This window comes from Sycon ciliatum, chromosome 13, assembly GCF_964019385.1.
Source record: "Sycon ciliatum chromosome 13, ocSycCili1.1, whole genome shotgun sequence".
NCBI lineage: Eukaryota > Metazoa > Porifera > Calcarea > Leucosolenida > Sycettidae > Sycon > Sycon ciliatum.
Genome location: NC_088655.1, coordinates 3,617,868 through 3,636,427, shown reverse-complemented (window position 1 = coordinate 3,636,427; position 18,560 = coordinate 3,617,868). Strand labels below are relative to the sequence as shown.

At 53.1% G+C, this 18,560-nt stretch overlaps 1 protein-coding gene across 1 annotated transcript; it reads right to left on the bottom strand.

Moving 5' to 3' along the window:
* Nucleotides 1-2,083: 2,083 nt before the first annotated feature.
* LOC135829634 (uncharacterized) lies at nt 2,084-18,423 on the bottom strand. Its single transcript, XM_065342033.1, has 3 exons — nt 18,004-18,423; nt 5,090-15,611; nt 2,084-2,849 (listed from the first exon to the last, which is right to left on the bottom strand). Exon 2 carries the CDS (start codon nt 15,530-15,532, stop codon nt 5,135-5,137), a length of 10,398 nt encoding a protein of 3,465 aa, XP_065198105.1. The 5' UTR covers nt 15,533-15,611; nt 18,004-18,423; the 3' UTR covers nt 2,084-2,849; nt 5,090-5,134.
* Between the last annotated feature and the right edge of the window lie 137 nt (nt 18,424-18,560).

The following is an 18,560-nucleotide window of genomic DNA, read 5'->3' as shown; positions in this document are numbered from 1 at the left end:
TTTATTGCAATCCTTAAAACTGTTGTCGCCTCGCCGACTTTTATATCGGGTCTTACGGTACTAAGGGCCGATTTCCACTATGGTACCGTGAGTGCCGTGCCGACGATTTGGGTGGCTCACGTGTACCCCACGGTACGAGCTTGAAGCTGAGAGTGATTTACACCTGCGCACTGTCGTTCCGTGCATTCCGTCGGCAGGCCAGATCACCATTTTTACCAATTTCTAACTTTGGTCTGGAGGGAAAATAGCGGGGGAGATGATTGGAGAAAGCTCAAAAATCAACCAATCGAAATGCCAAAAGCCAAGAAAACACTTCGTACTACAAATACAAAAGAAAGAAAAAACTTCCCATCAGGAAGTAGTAAAATACCTACTACACACTGTATTCGACCTCACGGAATACAGTCAGACCTCGCTTAACCGCACACATCCGTTTTCCACAAAAATATCCGGATAGGCGAGGGAACCGGATAATCGAACACACATACTGTATGTGTGCATGGCATAATGCTGTAAATCGGTGACCAACAATTTTCTTCCGGATGGCGAGGGATCCGGATAAACGAGGACCGGATAAGCGAGGTCTGACTGTACCACGGCATGCCATTTCCACCCCCCAGAGACCCTCGGCACCGGAATGTCCACGGCGCGGTACGGCATGACCTACGGAATGAACTCGCGCCAAAACTGCCCTCACGTTAGCAAATCACCATGGGTACTCACGGCACGGTACTCACGGTACCGTAGTGGAAATCGGCCCTTACAATTATAGCTTAATGCATGGCAGGGAGGGCCCAATGGCTTGTTAGTGCCCTCCAGGGTAGCCCGCAGGCCGTAGACCTCGTTCTAATTCAAGTTAGTCGGGAAAGGTCACTTTTGGCTTTGGAAATCCGAGCTGCTAACTTGTCACGTGACATGTGGACTTTGTAGCCGGTGATCGATGATAGCACATAACCGCCAGCAAGAGTAGATAAACACTGTTTATCTACTCTTGCCGCCAGCCTTATATCTAGAGTCGCGAGGCCGGCCAAGGCGCCCCGCCAAGAAAGACGTTGGCAACCAGCGTTGCGGAGGACATGAGAGAGCGGGCCGGAATGACTTTCACCACAGTCCTGGATCTCGACCTGGCGACTGAGCGGGCATGCAAGGGACAAACCGGTATGGAGAGCGATGGTCTACAGCTAATTATTATTATTTATTCATATTTTATGATACTGAACTAGAACAACGGCCCGGCGGAAAGATTCATCAAGAGACAGCAGCGGACCGAACATTAGTGTAGCACAATATTAATAATATTCCATTACTGCGGCGTTGTTATTATTATTGTATCCAATCCTTCTACCTCTGTACTCAATCTGTGGTCTACCTGTGAGCTGAACTAACTAAGTCAGCACCGGCGTCAGTCCGGCACAGTGGACATCATGTATCATAAGCAGGCTCCTTTATAGCAGGGTCTCCGATGATCATGACAACAGTCCCTGGGCACAATGCACCATGCCGGGGGCCTGGTGGAACCGGTGCGGTTGATCAGGCCATGACCGGACCAACCTTTTGGCTGCCGACGTGTGTTTATTGCTGAGGGGGTCATGTGTATACCCTCCATATCATACACAAACTGTATGAAAGTCATGTGTATACCCTCCATATCATACACAAACTGTATGAAAGTCATGTGACTACCCTCCATATCATACACAAACTGTATGAAAGTCATGTGACTACCCTCCATATCATACACAAACTGTATGAAAGTCATGTGACTACCCTCCATATCATACACAAACTGTATGAAAGACTAGGGTATGGCGGGACCAAACGAAAACTGCTTCCGCCGCTCCTGGCATGGCACGACACGGGAGTTGTAGTCCACCGTTACGGCCGCTGTGCAGAGGCGGGTGGATGCGCCTCCGGGGTGGACCGGGTGGGCAGGTCGCTCTGAGCTGCCAGGTGGGGGACAATAGTGCCGCCAGACCCTACTCCCCTATCCCCCCCCCCCCCCCCCCATGCCACAGGAACTACAATGGGACCGCGTGCAGAATTCACCAACTACCTTTTGGACCCGGAACTCAGTCTGCTGGTGTGAGAGAGTGACTGAGGCGGCACAGCCATAAATCAAGTGTGAACATGTATCATCACGTATAGAAGAGAAAGGCTACAAGTAAAATAATATGCTGTATCTCAAAGCAGTGACAAGCATCCAAGCGCATCAGATAGCAATTTTAAATAATAATACATGACGAAGTGTTAGCAGCAGCTTTGGGCCAGTTGATTTAATAAGTGACGCCAGGTAGTTTGAGACATAAAATCCATTCCACCTTTCAATTGATCATGGTCAGGTCAGCTATAGCCATGTTCACTGCTCAGTCATGGAAAACCATGGAAACCAAGTATATCGGAATCCGGCTTGCAGCAGCCGCATTACCAAGTTCGCCGAGTTCACTGAAGAGAAAAAAATTCTACATATTAAATAATGGTATACGGGGTTGAAAACCAGGAATGAGCCGATTTAGAAATACATCAGAATTGCCCACAGTGTGTGAACTAAAGGATTGATGAGACATTAAAATTAATCAAAAAGGCAAACTCCACAAAAGGGAAAAGTGCAAAATGGAGGTGGCGGCGGTGGTGCTGGGTGAGGAAGAATTGTAGAATTAACGGTATTTTCCGCTAACCCCAAATGCATGTTACCGCCAAGGACATGGCTGATCAGCTACTAGCGATACACACCAGAGAAGACTATGCCTGGAAACAAGCTCCACACAGGGGAATTCCCTCCGCTACCGGATAGCTTCACACTTCACAGTCTTCCACGGCGGCTGCTCAAGCAGTTGTCGTGTATGCCATCTCTGAGCAGCACAGCAGATACATATACACACACACACACACACACACGCACACACATACACACACACACACACACACACACGGATCCAAATGGGCATGGACACACATGAACGCATACACAAGTGCACAGTCGGAAAATGCTTTCAGTTCCTTGGAATACAAAGCCGTGCAGGTTAAATCCAACACAACGAATGCACCTGGTGTCATGAGGCCGGAAAAAACCAAGGATGGAAAGTTTGAAATTCGGCCAGACTTTACGAAAATCCGGAGAGGCATGCCATGGCAAGTTATAAGAAGCCTTTTGAAACAGATTCACAACTCCAGATTGAAGTGGGTTTTGAGCTTGTATTCGGTCAAAATCAGTCATTGAAAAGCCCATGACACTAGAATAGACGGAAGTACTGTAGCGTATCTGCCCGCATATTCTTGATTTCCATCGAATAATATATTACTGCTGCATTACGGTATGTCAAGATGCACGTTCCGTGCTCCCATTGCCGCATTTATTCATTTATTCTCGGTAACTTTTACCCGTACATTGGTTTGTATATAGGCCAACGACTGCCCTGAGTCGTATATAACGAAGTCGTACAAGCCCAAGTTTGTGTGACTCCCCCTGTCACCGTCTCATGCCATCAGTGCTGTACATACAATGTTCAACAAACAAAAAATGACTACGGCTCGATTTTGGTGCGGGAGGGCCCGGGCGGGAATCTCTACTTTTTTTGGTCTCGCCTTCGTAGCACAATTATATTGAGCATGCTCGAATTTGATTGTTGTTGTTGATGTCTTACCTATTGTTGTTGATGTCTTCCCTATTGTTGTTGATGTCTTACCTATTGTTGTTGTTGTTGTCTTACCTATTGTTGTTGATGTCTTACCTATTGTTGTTGATGTCTTACCTAACCGGGCAACAAACCTACATGTATGTGGACTTGTGAGTCCGTGATCATTTGCGAGAGCATGTAAGCATGCAACTAGAGGATGTATGTCTGAGTCCCGAAGGGGAACGTAACAACCGTCATCAAGAGTATATAACCCACCATATATGTACTCTTGCCGTCATATAACTAGTCACAGTGCTACCACTTGTTCCGGCTTTTCGGAAACGCACTGTTTTTTTTACAGGGCGTTCCGACAAGCCGACCGAAAATCAGTTTCACTATCCTACTTCGATTGCCAACGAAAGTGCTCCAATCTGATGTTTTGGACCATTGAAATCTTTGCCTTTTAAATGGGGTACTGTTATTCTGGATAGAGCTTTTCAAGGTTGTACCAACGATCACTATTTGGGGTCACGTGCGAGTAATTTTTGAATCGCTGGTGAACAGGCGAAGCCCAGCTCACGTTCACTTTGTACGGGAATGGATGTGTGGAGGTGACAGAAGCAGTAGAATGGCGCTCCACTTGATGTCCGACACTCGTGTTGAGTCAGAGCAGTTGCCAGGAAGCCCTTCCATGGCTTGGGCGATAAAGAACAAGCTTCAGAATAATCGCTCCAAGCGCTGGTGGAGACGAACCTGTCACATTTTCAATGCATTTTGATATGTGACCTGTTCACCACAATCTCAGGGTGATCGCCGGGGCGGTGGCGGGAAAGGCGTCCTGGAAAAACCTCTATAGCACTGTCGGTCGCCGAAGAACTGGGGGTCAGCCTCCTAGCCCGTTCTCATTTTCAGGTATCACAGTCTATGCGCAGCTGAGTCACCGTGTATGTATTGGTATGCTGTGCTCGGTGAAATCCTAACCTGGTCGTTTTTCGGCACCGGACAATAGTGTATCTATCCCCTCCCCACACAGGGCCGGCGCTAGTGCGGCCATGGCCGTACCAACTTCCCAAAAAGTCGGTCCACGTGGAACGTCCAAAACTGGGGAGAAAAAGTTTCGATGTATGATTTTGTACAGGGAGTCGTAATAAGGAGCATTCTTCCAGTAAACTACATACAATACTATCATAGCTAATGCACATTCTGGCTATAGTGTTCACGTTGAAACTAGTGTATTCTGCATTAAAATATCAGACTTGCAAGTAACGATTAGTTGTACCCAGAAGATGCACCGAAATGCGCCCAGAGTGCAGGATTTGCCGTCTAAATTCCAAAATATTTCTGCGGGAGGACCCCCCCTCAAAGATGGCCCTTCGGCCGCACCGCTCCGCGGAAGCGGCCTCCGGCCCTGCCACACCGCGCCTGTGTGTTGACCCGTTCAGTACTCACAGAAAGGTGACAGCCCCCGCACTCACCAGACTAGTGGCAACGATGCAACAGCACGTCGTTGCCCTGGACAGCTACAAGTCAGCGCTGGCCGAGTGACGATGTTCACCATCCGCTCGGGGCCAGCAGCGGCGAAGCAACAGACTTCCCATGTCGCTCAGCTCCAGGCTCTTGCCGGAGCGCAGCACGGCGTAGACGCGGCGAAGAAACTCGATCGGGCAGGCGCCGCTCGGTTGCCTGGGGTTACGGGCTCGACGCCGGCTTACAGTTGAGATGTCTCCGCTGCACGGCGGCAATGCGTCTGTCCCGGCACCGGTGTAGCTAACAGTTGTGCCACTCGTCCCAGCGGGGCCGGGTTTAAGGCAAAAAACATGTGCTATGGCTGACATCATTGACACCTCATCGACCGGCTGGGGACCGAAGAACAAGCCTCCGGAGAAGCAGAGGAGCTCCGCAAACATCGCCTTCTGCTGTACGGAACATGTCGACAGCGGGGGCAGGGGTCGTCGTCCGGCAATGCTAAACTGCCAGTCTGACATTATCGACTGCGTCTTATGGTTCGTGGTGGCGTGCATTAGCAGTGATGTTGACTTGCTCCAACTGGCGCTGTCTTCATTATGAATCCCTAGCAGGCGGTTGGCTTGGTACGGGCTAATCAGCACTATCACCGCATCGTTCCGGGGTTGCCGTGTCAACAGAAGCCACTCCACGGGTCTAATGTAAGCGTCACGGTTGCCACCGGCCGTCCGTGCCGTTTCCACCGTACGGCGAAATGACTCGGTCGCCCAGAGGTTGGCACTGCATGACCAGGTCTCCTGCGGTATGACCTCGCTGAAGCCGCTTCTGGACAGCGATGTGTCAGCAAAGCACTTCCAAATCTGGACCAGATCTCCTTCTCCCTCGCGCACCCCCTCTGAGCCACACTGAGCCATTGTCCGTAGATAATCCGGTAGAACTTCGACCACTGGTCGTTGAGCTGGCGGTAACTGACGCTGTCGTTCTTCCTCTGTCTCCTGCTCCAGCTCTCGTTCTTGCTCCTCGCTCAGCTCTTGTGCAAAGCGTTCTACGTTGGGCACCAAGCGCTCACAGTGCCTGATGACTTCCTTAGCTCCGGCAACGTCCCGGCCTTTCTGGCGGATGATGGCACTGACCGGCTGTCGGGATCTCTCACAGCCGTACATCAGTCTCAGCGACTGGCAGTCCGGCTGGCGGCACTGTTCTCCCACCCTGCGGTCGCTATCACACAGCGCAAGGGCCTGCTCAGTGCGGAGATGAACCAGGCCCTGGCTGGCCCAGGAGTAGAAGGCAGCTTTCGTAGCATTGATGCTGTTCAAGCAGCTCCAAAGCAGAACATGTTTGTGCTGGATTTGCCTACCCTCAAGTCTCAAATCCAGCTGATGACGGATCTGCGTGTCGGCTTCTTGCGTTGCCCAGAAACTCACCGAATGGGAGCTGCTGAGACGTCTCATGCGCATGCACGCCTGCACCAGCTCGTCTCGACGCAGATTCTTACCGAGTGTGACCGCCGCCCTCGTGTTCTCCACCATTCGCAGGTCCGTGCCGCGACAGTGTGCGTGGTCCAGGTACACCAGGCACTTGCCCAGATCGCTGGCGTACGGACTGAGCTCCAGCTGGCACGCACGGCGGCTACCGCGCTGGCGCACGCACAGGCGGTCCGCGTCGCCAAAGTAGACGACGCCCTGCTTGTCCGGCCGCTGCTGCAGCCACAGCTCGGCCAGCCGCTCGTTCGGCAGGTCGAGAACAAGAGCTCCGGCGTCGATGATGGCGTCGATGTCGTAACCACCTGCGGTACATGCACGCGCAGGACATCGTGAGGACTTGACAACCGTGTTGATAAACTCTGCACCGTCGCATCCAGCCGGCAAGGAATGGTAGCAGTTGTTCGCGTCCTTCAGCACCAAACTACACACGTACGCGTCGGTGTGTTGCAGCTCTGGTAGGTTTCTCTGGACTGTGGTGTTTGGTAGAAGATCCTGTGTATCACTAGTTCCGCTGAACCCGGTCACGAGTTTCTTTCTACGTTTCGACGTCATCGTCCAGGCGTTCGCCACCAGCTTGCTCGCAAACTCCTTCGCCTCTCCCGGGAATACGACCGAGTTGAGGAAGAAGTTGATTGCGTCCATGTGGTAGCGCAAGAACGGGAACACGACGCCGCTCATCTGCTTGGGGTCGTGACGATTGACACCGTCGTAGTCTTGAATGCCACGCAGGTCCTCGTCTTGGTAGCCATGCTCAGTGTCACCGCGAGCACCACTGCCACTGGTACAAGGGCCACGCGCGAGTGCAGCTTGAGGCGCACACGGTGCTGCGGATTGCACCCACCGTGCCCAGATGCTCTTCTTGGCCTCGTCCTGTGCCAGCTTGTCCAGAGCTATGTCAATCTGCTGGCGTGTGAGACCGTGCTGATAATAGCTGATCAACGTCAGCACAATAGCCACGTCCGGGTGGCCAAACTCCGTGCGTTCGGCCGCCACGTCCTTGGCCCGGAAAGGTACCGCCATACGACAGATTCGGCCGCTCCCACGGCCGCCACCCTTCGATCTCCGGTCCCGCGATGTGTTAGATGCGGCTGTAGTTGAGACTAGACCATACTCAACACGATAGCGTTTGGTCAATGCCAATTTCAACACACTCGTAGCAAGGAGACCGCGTAGCACCAGCAACAGTGGTGTGATGCATCTTGGCACAGTCGCCTGAAAACGGGTTGCGGCCTCCTTTCCGAGGTTCTCCGACAGTAGGAACCGGTTCAAGAAACAACGCTCCTCGCGGCTCATGCGTTGCAGCTGGTCTCGGAGCTCGGAGCATGTCGCATTGCCCACACCGGAGAAAATGAAATCTACAACCTCCTCGCACAAACTCAGGTACACTCTCTGGGCGCTGGACGACTCGAGAATGCGAACCGTCGGAAATTTCTGTCGCAGCCGGTCGTCCTGGGTACAGTCTATGCCGCCTGCAAACTGCTCGTGAACTCTGCCAATCCGCTCCTTTACCGCCAGCAGAACAAGTTGGGCAACTTCCCACCGTACCTCTTTACCGTCCAGCGGCTGCTGTTGACCCAGCGGGTAGACAAGTTGAAAGCGATGATGCAGCACTTCATCGGCTTCGTCCAAGACGTCGCGAGCGTACTGCGCGAGGGCCCGCATTACGTTGCCAAGAGCTTTGGCCAGCCCCAAGTCACCGCTGTACGATGCCTCTAGGTACTTGAGCCTGAGCGACAGCACGTGCTCTCTCACGGTTACCATGACGTTTCTCCGTTGCCGGGCAACGCGCAGGAACTTCTCGAGCCGTTCAGCGTCGCGCACCGTGATGGGAACATCGCGACGGACTGGCAGCGAGAAAACACGATGATTCAGCAATCCACCTAGCTTGAAGACGAGCTGATTGAAGTTGGTGTTGAGTAGCGACGTCAGAACGATAATACGCACTAGGCTTCGTCCATCGGCCAGCTGGGCGGCGATGATAGGGAGAATGACGGCAGTTTTCCCCTCGCCCATATTAAGTTGCATGACGACATGCTGCTGCTGCTGGTGGTGGTGGTGGCGGTGGCCGTCCGCCGAACCGGGGTTAATCATCCTCTCCGCCACATCCACCTGCTGTTTCCAGATGCAAACGTCGTTTTCCAGTTCAAACAGCAGCCACTCGTCACGCCTGCACGGTGCCCAGGAGGCGTGCGGTGGGTTGCACCATTCGCGCCGCAGCAGGTCGGTTTCCTTGGCACGGCACAGACGTACGATACGTGCCCACCGCTGCACCACCACCATGCACTCGGCCCAGGCGCCGATCAGGTGCCGCGCCGTGCTCAACCACTCCGTTCTCACCAGCTCCGGTGTCGTCGGCCCGCCGTGTGGCAGCAGCTGCAGCAGGAGCATCAGCGGAACATCACGCGCCAGAAGGCCGCACGCGTGCATCGCCTGCAGCCCACGGTTCGTGGCGGCGCTCTTGACGATCATATTCTGCACACACCGTCTCTTCTTGTCGCAGTTTGTAATCGCCTGCCGGAGTGAAGTCACTAGGCCGCGTTCACTCTCCGGTAGCTTCCCCTCCTCCGGCGAGAACCTGTCCAGAGCAGTAAAGCTGTCTGAGAAACTCTTCGCGAATCTTACGGCAAGTGAACCTTGCTCGTCATGCAGCTTGCGTTTCACGTCCTCCAGATTGGACCAGGTACGTTGCGCAATGCCCGCATGCCGAGCTCGTTTCCGTCCCGTTTGTTCTCGCGCGTTGTAGTGCACCCGCCCCTCGAGATAATTGTGCACTCCACTGCTATTGTCTGCGGCTTTGATAATATGCACTTGTGTGTTCTGAGTGAGTAGCCGCTCCGCAATGCTTGTAACACTGCAGCTGGAAACGATGCCCCGACGGGATTGCTGCCGGGAAAGTGGTCTACTCGGGCCATCGCATCCGATCAACCTGATCACATCTTCGACGTACAGCCTTAAGATGCGTGCTGCATTGACCGAAGTGAGTTGCGAGTGAAAGACCTTCCGGTATTCCAGATCATTAATGCACTCGCTGTCGGACAGTCTGAACTTCATCGGCAGATCGGGTGGGAGAGGGTTGAAGTAGAAATGGGGACCATCGGCCAACAGACCCGTTGCCCGTTTGACGTCCTTCTCAATAGCTTGCTTGATGCTACTCATCTCCTGCTGATACCGGCAACGCACATCTTCCCTCAGCCTCTGGTACTCTATTTTCTCAGATTCCGAGGCAAACATTCCAATTCTCAGCGGTCTCGGGCCATGTCGTTTCAGAAAGGTAACTTCAGACGTGATGTACTTCTCGGGGCTTAGAAAGTAAGTATAGCTGGGCATGTCCTTCGGAGCTGATTTCGGATACTCCCTGAGACCCGGAACATCGACGTCGCTCGATGACACTGCAATACCCTCCAGTACATAGAGTAACATCCTGTTATGTTTGTCCGTGTAATGCAAGAACGACAGCATGAGAGAGAGATGACGCCTGTAGGTGCTGTCTTTGCGCGCGCTGATGTAGCCGTGTAGCGCCATAAAGTCTTTCGGCAGTTTGATTCCAGTCCACTCTCGACACGAGGACGGTAGCGGAGAGTCACCTTCTCCATCGTCGTCGTCGTCATTGTCGTCGTCATCGTCATCAAAGTTTCGTCGGAATATCATGTGTGTACCGTCAGCATTCGTCTCCAGTAGCAAACCTTCCAATGCATCTGCACTGACTGCAACGGCCGCTGACGCTCCATCCCTTCTCATCACACGCCTCGTGGACGACCAGACAGCCTGCCGAACGCCTAGAGCATCGGGAAAGGCAGGGGTTTCCGAGGTCTTGAAATCCACAACGTATGCTGTCTGAAGGCGCGCCAGCAGAGGTAGATGGTCGCAGTGGCGCATGTACTCCGGCACGTACAGGTCGCGTTGATAGTGGCCGTGCAGCTTATGCTCCAGTTTCCTCCGCTCTCGCGACTCATCCGAATCGGGGTAGACGAAACCCAGGCTCCCACTGAACGATAAAATCCTGTCGGTAATGATCAGGTACGCATCGCTGGCACAGTACGACGGTATGCCAGCCGGCCAGCGAACAGTCTGACTCAGCTTCTCGCGCTCCGGGTAGTAGCATCGCGCCGGTGACAGGCGAGCAATGGAGTGCAGCCACTGTACGCAGTCGGTGTCCAGCGGAGAACTGGACCAGCAGCGAGCCGACTGCAGGATGACCATGGACATCTCCATGCCGGTAAGGCCGGTGAATGGGTCGCGATGAACCGACGATGTCATGCCATGCAGCAGTGCCAGAAAGAGCCACGCCACCAGGCAGGCTGGCGCCTGCAACTGCTGGAGATACCTGTTTACGGTGAAGCGCAGCAGACTCGGCTCATGCAGCCGCTCAAGGTCTATCTTGACGCCGCCCTCCTTTCCCCGGCCGGCTTGGGAAAACTTGGGCTTGCCATGCGGCAGGAGAAAGCAGCGCTCCTCGTACGGTTCGCCGGCATGTCGTACGAGGACTAGACCAGAGGAGAGATTGAGCAGGGTGCCGATGTGCTGGTCAGTATCCACACACCAGTCGCTGTCGTCGTCAAGCCTGATTGCATCCGACGTCACCGAGCTGATGCTGCCACTGTCATCATGGCTACCATTACCATCACGACGACCACGAGCAGCAGCAGCAGCACCACCACCACCACCGCCACAAGCAGCAGCAGGAGCAGCAGCAGCAGCAGGAGCAGCAGCAGCAGCAGCAGCAGCAGCAGCAGCAGCAGAACAAGAAGCAGGAACAGAAGCTGTGACCGTCGCTGCAGTGATATTGCTAATGCAGAACGACAGACCCAGGCGGGGCAAGCGGATCTCCAGCCTTACGCCGTGCAGCCACATCTCCACGTACTGTGCCTGCTCAATCCGCTGCATAACTTCCAGCACGTAGCCACCCAGGGGACATCCTGGATCAAGCAACCGGGAGCCAGGAGAGACACCAATAGCCGCATGCTTGCACACACGCAGCCACTGCCTGTCGAAATCAAGGACGTAGTCACACGCCTCGATGTTGGCAAAGCCTTTGTCTCGGAAGTACACCGGTCTGAGAAAGATCTTCTTTTTGTCGATGTCAATCCAGAAGCTGTGCTTTTCAATGAGTAGAATGGGCAGATCGGCTGATCTTTCGCCAGAAAACCATGTCTGATCCAGGAGAAGCAGTGTGCTACCGTCGGCTCGACGCTCGTAGATGCAGAGCTCTTCGTTGCCGCGTCTGTCACGGGTAGCGAACTCAAACGGTCCAATCCTGCCAGGTTCGGACGCGGCGCCGTCATCGTGCCCATCACTGTTGGCAACCGGACCCGTCGTCATGGCATTAGTCGTCTGCGCAACCTGTTCATGTGGGCCTGTGCACGGCTTGACCAGAAAGACGGTGCTGCCAAAATGGCGACTGAACAAGCTGCTGCTCGTGATCTTGGCTGGGAGGCGATCGGGGGGCAAGCCATTGATGAAGCACTGTCCCTCGCGGAAGTCGATCTGCACGGTTTCCATGGCGCCGGCTTGGCCTGAACCACACGGACCCCACTTGACTTTGACCCACAGGCGATTTTTAGTGTGGACAGTGAACGGTGCTGAGGCGCGGCCGTCCTTGTAGAATGCCCGTATGAAGTGGTCTAACTCGCGATGGGAGCCGTCGGCTTCCCTCCGGCTGAGAGCGGTGACAAACTCGCTGTGCATGCTGTACGCAGTGCGCAGTGCTTGCTTCATCAGGCACTCGTGGAAGCCATGCACCCGGCTCTGGTTCAGAACAGTATTGCCATGCTGGGCGGTGACGAACAGCAGCCAGCGCAACAGCGGCGAGTCGTCGTTGCCAAGCAGGCCCACCGAGTGGCTGTACGTCAGCGTGCCGAACGTGGCAATGTGAGCCGACGCTCTCTGAAGCCTTCCTGCCGAGTCACCGGTGACATCTTGGAGCAGTACCCGGATCTTGTCCAGCCATTTGATTGCCACCCGGCGGCACTCGTACAGGATCTTGCAGAGCTGTTGGACACCGTCGTTTTCCGCGTCGTCCTCGCGCAGCCAGTCCTGCAAATTGAGCAGGCGATTAGCGAGAATGACGACAGCACAGAGTGACCAATGATGCGCCCAGTTTGCCTTGACGCTCTCCAAGACGCGCCACAGCTCGGCAGTGAACTCCCGGACGAACGCCGCATCCCGGCACGGCCGGTGTGCATTGCGTATCGCAGCGCCCACCGGCCGTCCACAATCACTCTCCTCCGCCTGCCACACACTCTGTGCTATCAGCTGCACCACTTCCACGCGGTGTAGCAGCAGCGTACGCTGGTGAAGGCCTCGCAGGATGTTGAACCACTGCAGGAGGTGACCGGCACGCACGCTGCCAAATGCGACAAACTCCTGCACGCCGAAGAACTCCGGGCAGTTGCCTTGCTCGGCGATGACTCTACTCTGATGGTGATTGGTTGTGGCAAGGTAAGGCTGCAATGAACCATTACCGCAATCCAAAGTGCAGAGTTTGTGTATGGCCTCCTCTTGCACCGTCAGCGTCGGCATTGGTGATTTGTCCTTGGCGAGGACACCGTTGAGGGTACATGGCTGAACAAAGTCGTCCACTCTGGCATCTTGGATTCGTTTCGCACATGCCTGTGGAGAGGTCTTACTGGCAAGAACAATAGATCTACTGGGTGAAGTTCCTTGAGTAGACAGGTGCTTTACCCAGTCATACCGGCATGATTTCTGCCCTCTGTTGTTCGGCGTAGAGTGGAGATACGACTCATTGTAAACGAGTACGCATTCACGCCAGTTTTCCACGTCAGACGGAATGCACAGCTCAAAGACGGCCGCTTGCCGCAAGTTAGAATCGTGCGGCAGTTGACGTTCAAACACGTCATGGTGCCTATTTCTGAGGGCTTTCTGCTCCCTGCATTTTGAGCAGCTCTTCGGCAGATGCATCTTTATCCATTCACCAGTGTCTTCATCTAGTGTGCGATGCTTATCGCATACCTCAGATTGAAGCTCTTGCTCACGGACCTTGAAGGCAGCAATGGCAGCTCTAGCATCGTGGCGGTGCTGGTTTTCCCTGCGTGAATCGGCCTCGAGAAGAGCCTCCAAACGCTTCGGCATGTGTGCAGAGCTATCACAAAACCTGACAGAGAGTGAATCGCCTGTGACCTGTCGTTGCAGTGGTCCTGGGTGTTTTCCTTTGGCCTGCCTGCGCCGGAAGTGCTTCTCCACTCGCGCAAGGGCCGCCATGTCACAGAAGTCTGCTGCCAGGATGCTCTTCAGCGGCGTGATGTCAATGTCGGCGGCGTGCTTCGTGAGCAGTGGGTAATCGGCCAGCACACCCCGGTCACACATTGTCATCAGCACTGAGGCGACCAGGAGACGCCGGCTTTGCGCAATCGCGTCCCCTCGCAGATAGATCTCCTCGGTAGCGGCTCGATAGGCGTTTAGGTATGAGAGCGCGGTGGCGGCAGGGAGTGTCTCATCAGCACCCCTTGCAAAGCGTTGCAACAACGTCTCTTCCCAAGCATGCAGGCCAATGAACATGCTCGTTGCTGATCGGTATGACGACAGGAGATCACCAAGCGGTAGAGCCTGTTCATCGGCATGCCTCTCCATTTCCGCCGAGGCAAACTTCTCAGCTTTCCTGCCTGGGCCCAGCAAGGCATCGATGCGCTGATGTGAGGCGCTCAGCGGCAGACAGACGCTGCGATCACGAGGCAGTTCGCCGGCAATTTGTGAGCTGTCCCGGTAGCGACTGACAACGCTACGCCACCGAGTCTGCTGCGTGCTGCTGACTTGCTCAACTACGGTAACCGAGTGGTCCATTGCTTTGCGTGCCTTAGCCGCTAAGCGCTTTGACACGCCAGGCTGTAGGACGAGGCAGGATAGCTTGTGGACGCGCTTGCTGATTTTCGCCATCATCTGCTGAAGGACGCCGGCATCATCTGCATACTCCACGCGGTGGTGGTCAGCATCGCACTTGCCCGCGCTGTTTTCCAGTAGCTTTGTCATGAAGCGAAGCATGGCCGTCTTGTAGACAACAGTGCCCGGCAGGTGGCCACCGTCGCAGTGTGTCAGCGCCGTGTGAAGGAGAAACTTGAACGCCATCCAAGCCGGATTACGTCGCCAGGGGTGTGAAGTCGCCGCGGCAGCAGCTGTCTCCTCGGCACGGTGTCTGACCGTATCACGTATCTTCTTGCTGACCGCCATCACCCGTGTGTCGGCATTATCAGCGCACGGCCGCTGCAAGGCGGCCAGAACGGAGAAAAGCCATTCTAGCACATATCTAGAGCTAGGGGCCTGCCGCTCTCTGGCATCGTCCGCCGGGAAGGCATCCGAGAAGGCATGCTCCTGCATGCAGCATATCTGCTCTGCCATTGCCATGGAGAATACGTCTGAGACCGGCGCGGTGACACACAGACGGGGCTGATGTACCGTAAGCGGCCCGGGCGCGGTCACGACTATGCCGGCCGGCGGCTGAACGTCAAAACCCCACACGTCCACCAGATCATCGTCTCGCCCCAAGAACATCAGTGCGGCATTCTGTGCTGGAAGATACATCGGGACGAAGTCTCCGGGACGCATGCCCCTTCCCAATTCACGCAGTGACCTAGCACTTGGTCGGTAATTAGCACTCCACGTACGCAGCATGCGCTCAATTCTTCCCGGCAGTAAATCATGGTTGAGGTCGGCAAATATTTCTAAAACAGACGTTTCATAGAAGTTGTACTGTGAATGTATATCAGCATAGGAGAACTTGTCCGGTAAGCGACGCGGAAAGAAAACCGTCTCGACTACGGCCATTGTGCGAGTCCAGGAGCGAGCTGAGAATGCATCCTCATCAGATGAATCGGAGCAGTCCATGGATTCATCAGCGTGTTCATCACCGTCATATTCGTCATCATCGCTGCTGCTGCTGCTTGTGCTTGAGGTGGAGTTGCCCCTGCCAGAAGTTTCCGTGAAGTCCATTGGAGGGCGAATCCCCCGACGTGGAGGCATGGTTGTGATTGTGAATAGCCCGTCACTTGGAACGTCACGACGAGCCTCCTTTAGCGTTCAGCATTGCCTAGCGAGAATACTGCACAGGAAAAGGAAGAGAGAGAGAGAGAGAGAGAGAGAGAGAGAGAGAGAGAGAGAGAGAGAGAGAGAGAGAGAGAGAGAGAGAGAGAGAGAGAAAGAGAGAAAAGAGAGAGAGAGAGAGAGAGAGAGAGAGAGAGAGAGAGAAAGAGAGAGAGAGAGGGGGAGGAGATAGATAAAGAGAGAGAGATACAGAAAGATAGAAAAGAGAGGGACACACAGACACACAGACACTGATGTACACGCACAGGCACACTCATCCGGGATACAGACACATAAACATGTACAAACCGACATAAGATGGAGTAGGGTATAGTCGGGTATAGTCGCTGGAGTAGTCGCTGGAGTAGTCGCTGGAGTAGTCGCTGGAGTAGTCGCTGGAGTAGAAGGAAGACCTAGTAATATGGTAGTATCCCACCTCTAACCCGGCACTGCCTATTTGGGAACAGGGTTTGAAAATGCGGAGTCATGACATTGCTGACTTTTGGATCCACTTGGATTCTGTCAGTATGGCATGGATCTATACACGTTTGGGTGGTTTGCCTTCACAGCAATGTGATACATCTGTCGGTATTATCTGGCCTACAATTAATAGGCCTCCCTGCCGGAAGCCCACTCCCGCTACAAAACCATTCACACCAGAATGCGACACGACGACGTGCCTACGCACCACATACTGTTATTGGCAATGGGCACTAGACGCGGCGGGGCTGAAGTTGTTATTTATTGTTAAATTTTGACTTATGATGTGATCACTTGCGAGCAGTATAGAGGTTGCAGTATGGTCGGTTGCCGAAAACCAGAGGCCAGTGACGGGCCAGGCTTGTAGCCTAGACCGTTCTTATTCACATGTACAGGTCCTCCCTCATTGTAACGAGTCCGGTTAGTACATAAACCCCGTTAGTAAATAGAAATCTGAAATCCCCTGGCGAAACGTGGTCTATACAACTGTTTACAGGTCCGGTTACAACATAATTCGTTAGTACATAAAATTCGTTATAACGACACTTTTCCCAGGTCCCTGGAGTGCCAAACCCTCAGCATAAGATAATACTGACCATGCAGGACCAAGGCTAAAACATGTAGGATAAAGCAGAAAGATGCAACGTATTATATCGATGTATTTGTAGATATGGACAAACTTTGGCATGCAAGGAAGAGTCATGTTGGAGATTTTCAATTGTCTTATAATGAGTTGAAGTGTCGGTAATTTATGTTGTATCGAGGGTAGCCCAGGTAGGTACGAGTTAGTGCTTATTTCACCGTTAGCTGCAAGTCCTGCTACAAGACAAGTCTCGTTATAAGATAAGCTATTCGTTTCCCCACGATTTTTTTCTCTCTGTTTGTTTTCGTCATGAGGCGTTGGCATAATCAGTTTGGCACATGCGAACCTGGGCACCCTCCATCCAATGTGGGCACCAGCAACACGTACGTGCATACAGGTCCTCCCTCGTTAGTAGATAATCTCTGGGCCATCGAAAAAGTTATCTTATAACGAGACTTATCTTGTTGCAGGACTTGCAGCTAACGGTGAAATAGGCACTACTTTGTACTTACCGGGGCTACCCTCGATACAACATAAATTATCGATGCTTCAACTCGTTATAAGATAATGGAAAATCTCCAACATAGCTCTTCCTTGGATGCAAAGGATCGTCCATATTCACAAATACATAGATATATTACGTTTCGTCTTTCTGCTTTATCCTACGTGTTTTGGCCTTGGTCCTGCATGGTCAGTATTATCTTATACTGAGGGTTTGGCACTCCAGGGACCTAGGCAAAGGGTCGTTATAACGAATTTTATGTACTAACGGATTATGTTGTAACCGGACCTGTAAACAGTTGTATAGACCACGTTTCGCCAGGGGATTTCAGATTTCTATTTACTAACGGGGTTTATGTACTAACCGGACTCGTTATAATGAGGGAGGACCTGTATAATAATAATGATAATATAAGATAACTTTTTCGATGGCCCAGAGATTATCTACTAATGAGGGAGGACCTGTACTACTTGAAGTACAGTCAGTCTATGCACAGCAGAGTCAACGTGAATACATGTTGCAGGTATGCTGTACAGCTTGGTGAAATAATTGCTAGCCTGCTCGTTCCCCCCCCCCCCCCCCCACGCTCCGTTCTTCAGCACCCAACACTTGCTGTGCAGTGTACTTCAATTACTACCCCCCCCCCCCCCCCCTGCCCCTGCCCATGGAACTGGGAGTGGATCCCTATATGAAAGTATACCCAAGCAGGAGTCATGATTCACAACTGACTACAGTCTACAGAGTACAGTACTGATTCATTGCAATCAGTTTCAAGCCCTGCACATAGTCATTGCAAGCTAAAAGTAAGAGGGTTGGAAACCTAACTAATCGCATTAAAAAACTCACCAGCTCCCCCATGTGTTGAGTCGGTTGTGTATCTGCTGCCCGCGTAATACCTACACCTGTCCTAGGACGATCGTGTTGAGTGTTGGGTCGAGCAGCTATCCCCGCAACACTGCACTCAGACTGGACTGGAACGCCTCTTCGTCTTGATCAAGTCGAGCTGGCACGCTGCTGCTCCAACCTTCCCCACTGTCCGTGGCAACGCGCAACTCGCGTCGATTCTTTCGGAGGATACGATGTTAGCCGGATGACCCTCGCGGGAGAAAAGTACTAACCTTTTGGCTCCCCACTATACAAATTTCGACGGTATTCCGTCGATGACTTCAAACAGCCATAACTCATTCAAATATTGCACTATCGTGAAAATCGAAGTATGTAGGGTGTAGCTGAAGTCCTCAGCTTTCCGTTGGTGCAATCGTTTTCACGATACATGATGTAGCTCCAACGGTTGTTGAGATATCGCACTCGAAAGTTGGAGGACGGCACTTTTCTCGTTCCGAGCACATTTTTGAGCATGAACCGGGGAATTCCCCTTGTTCTCAAGTACCTGTGATGAATTT

Bases quoted from the DNA above. Each gene is read 5' to 3' on its own strand.
- LOC135829634 (XM_065342033.1), bottom strand. From the start codon at position 15,532: ATGCCTCCACGTCGGGGGATTCGCCCTCCAATGGACTTCACGGAAACT.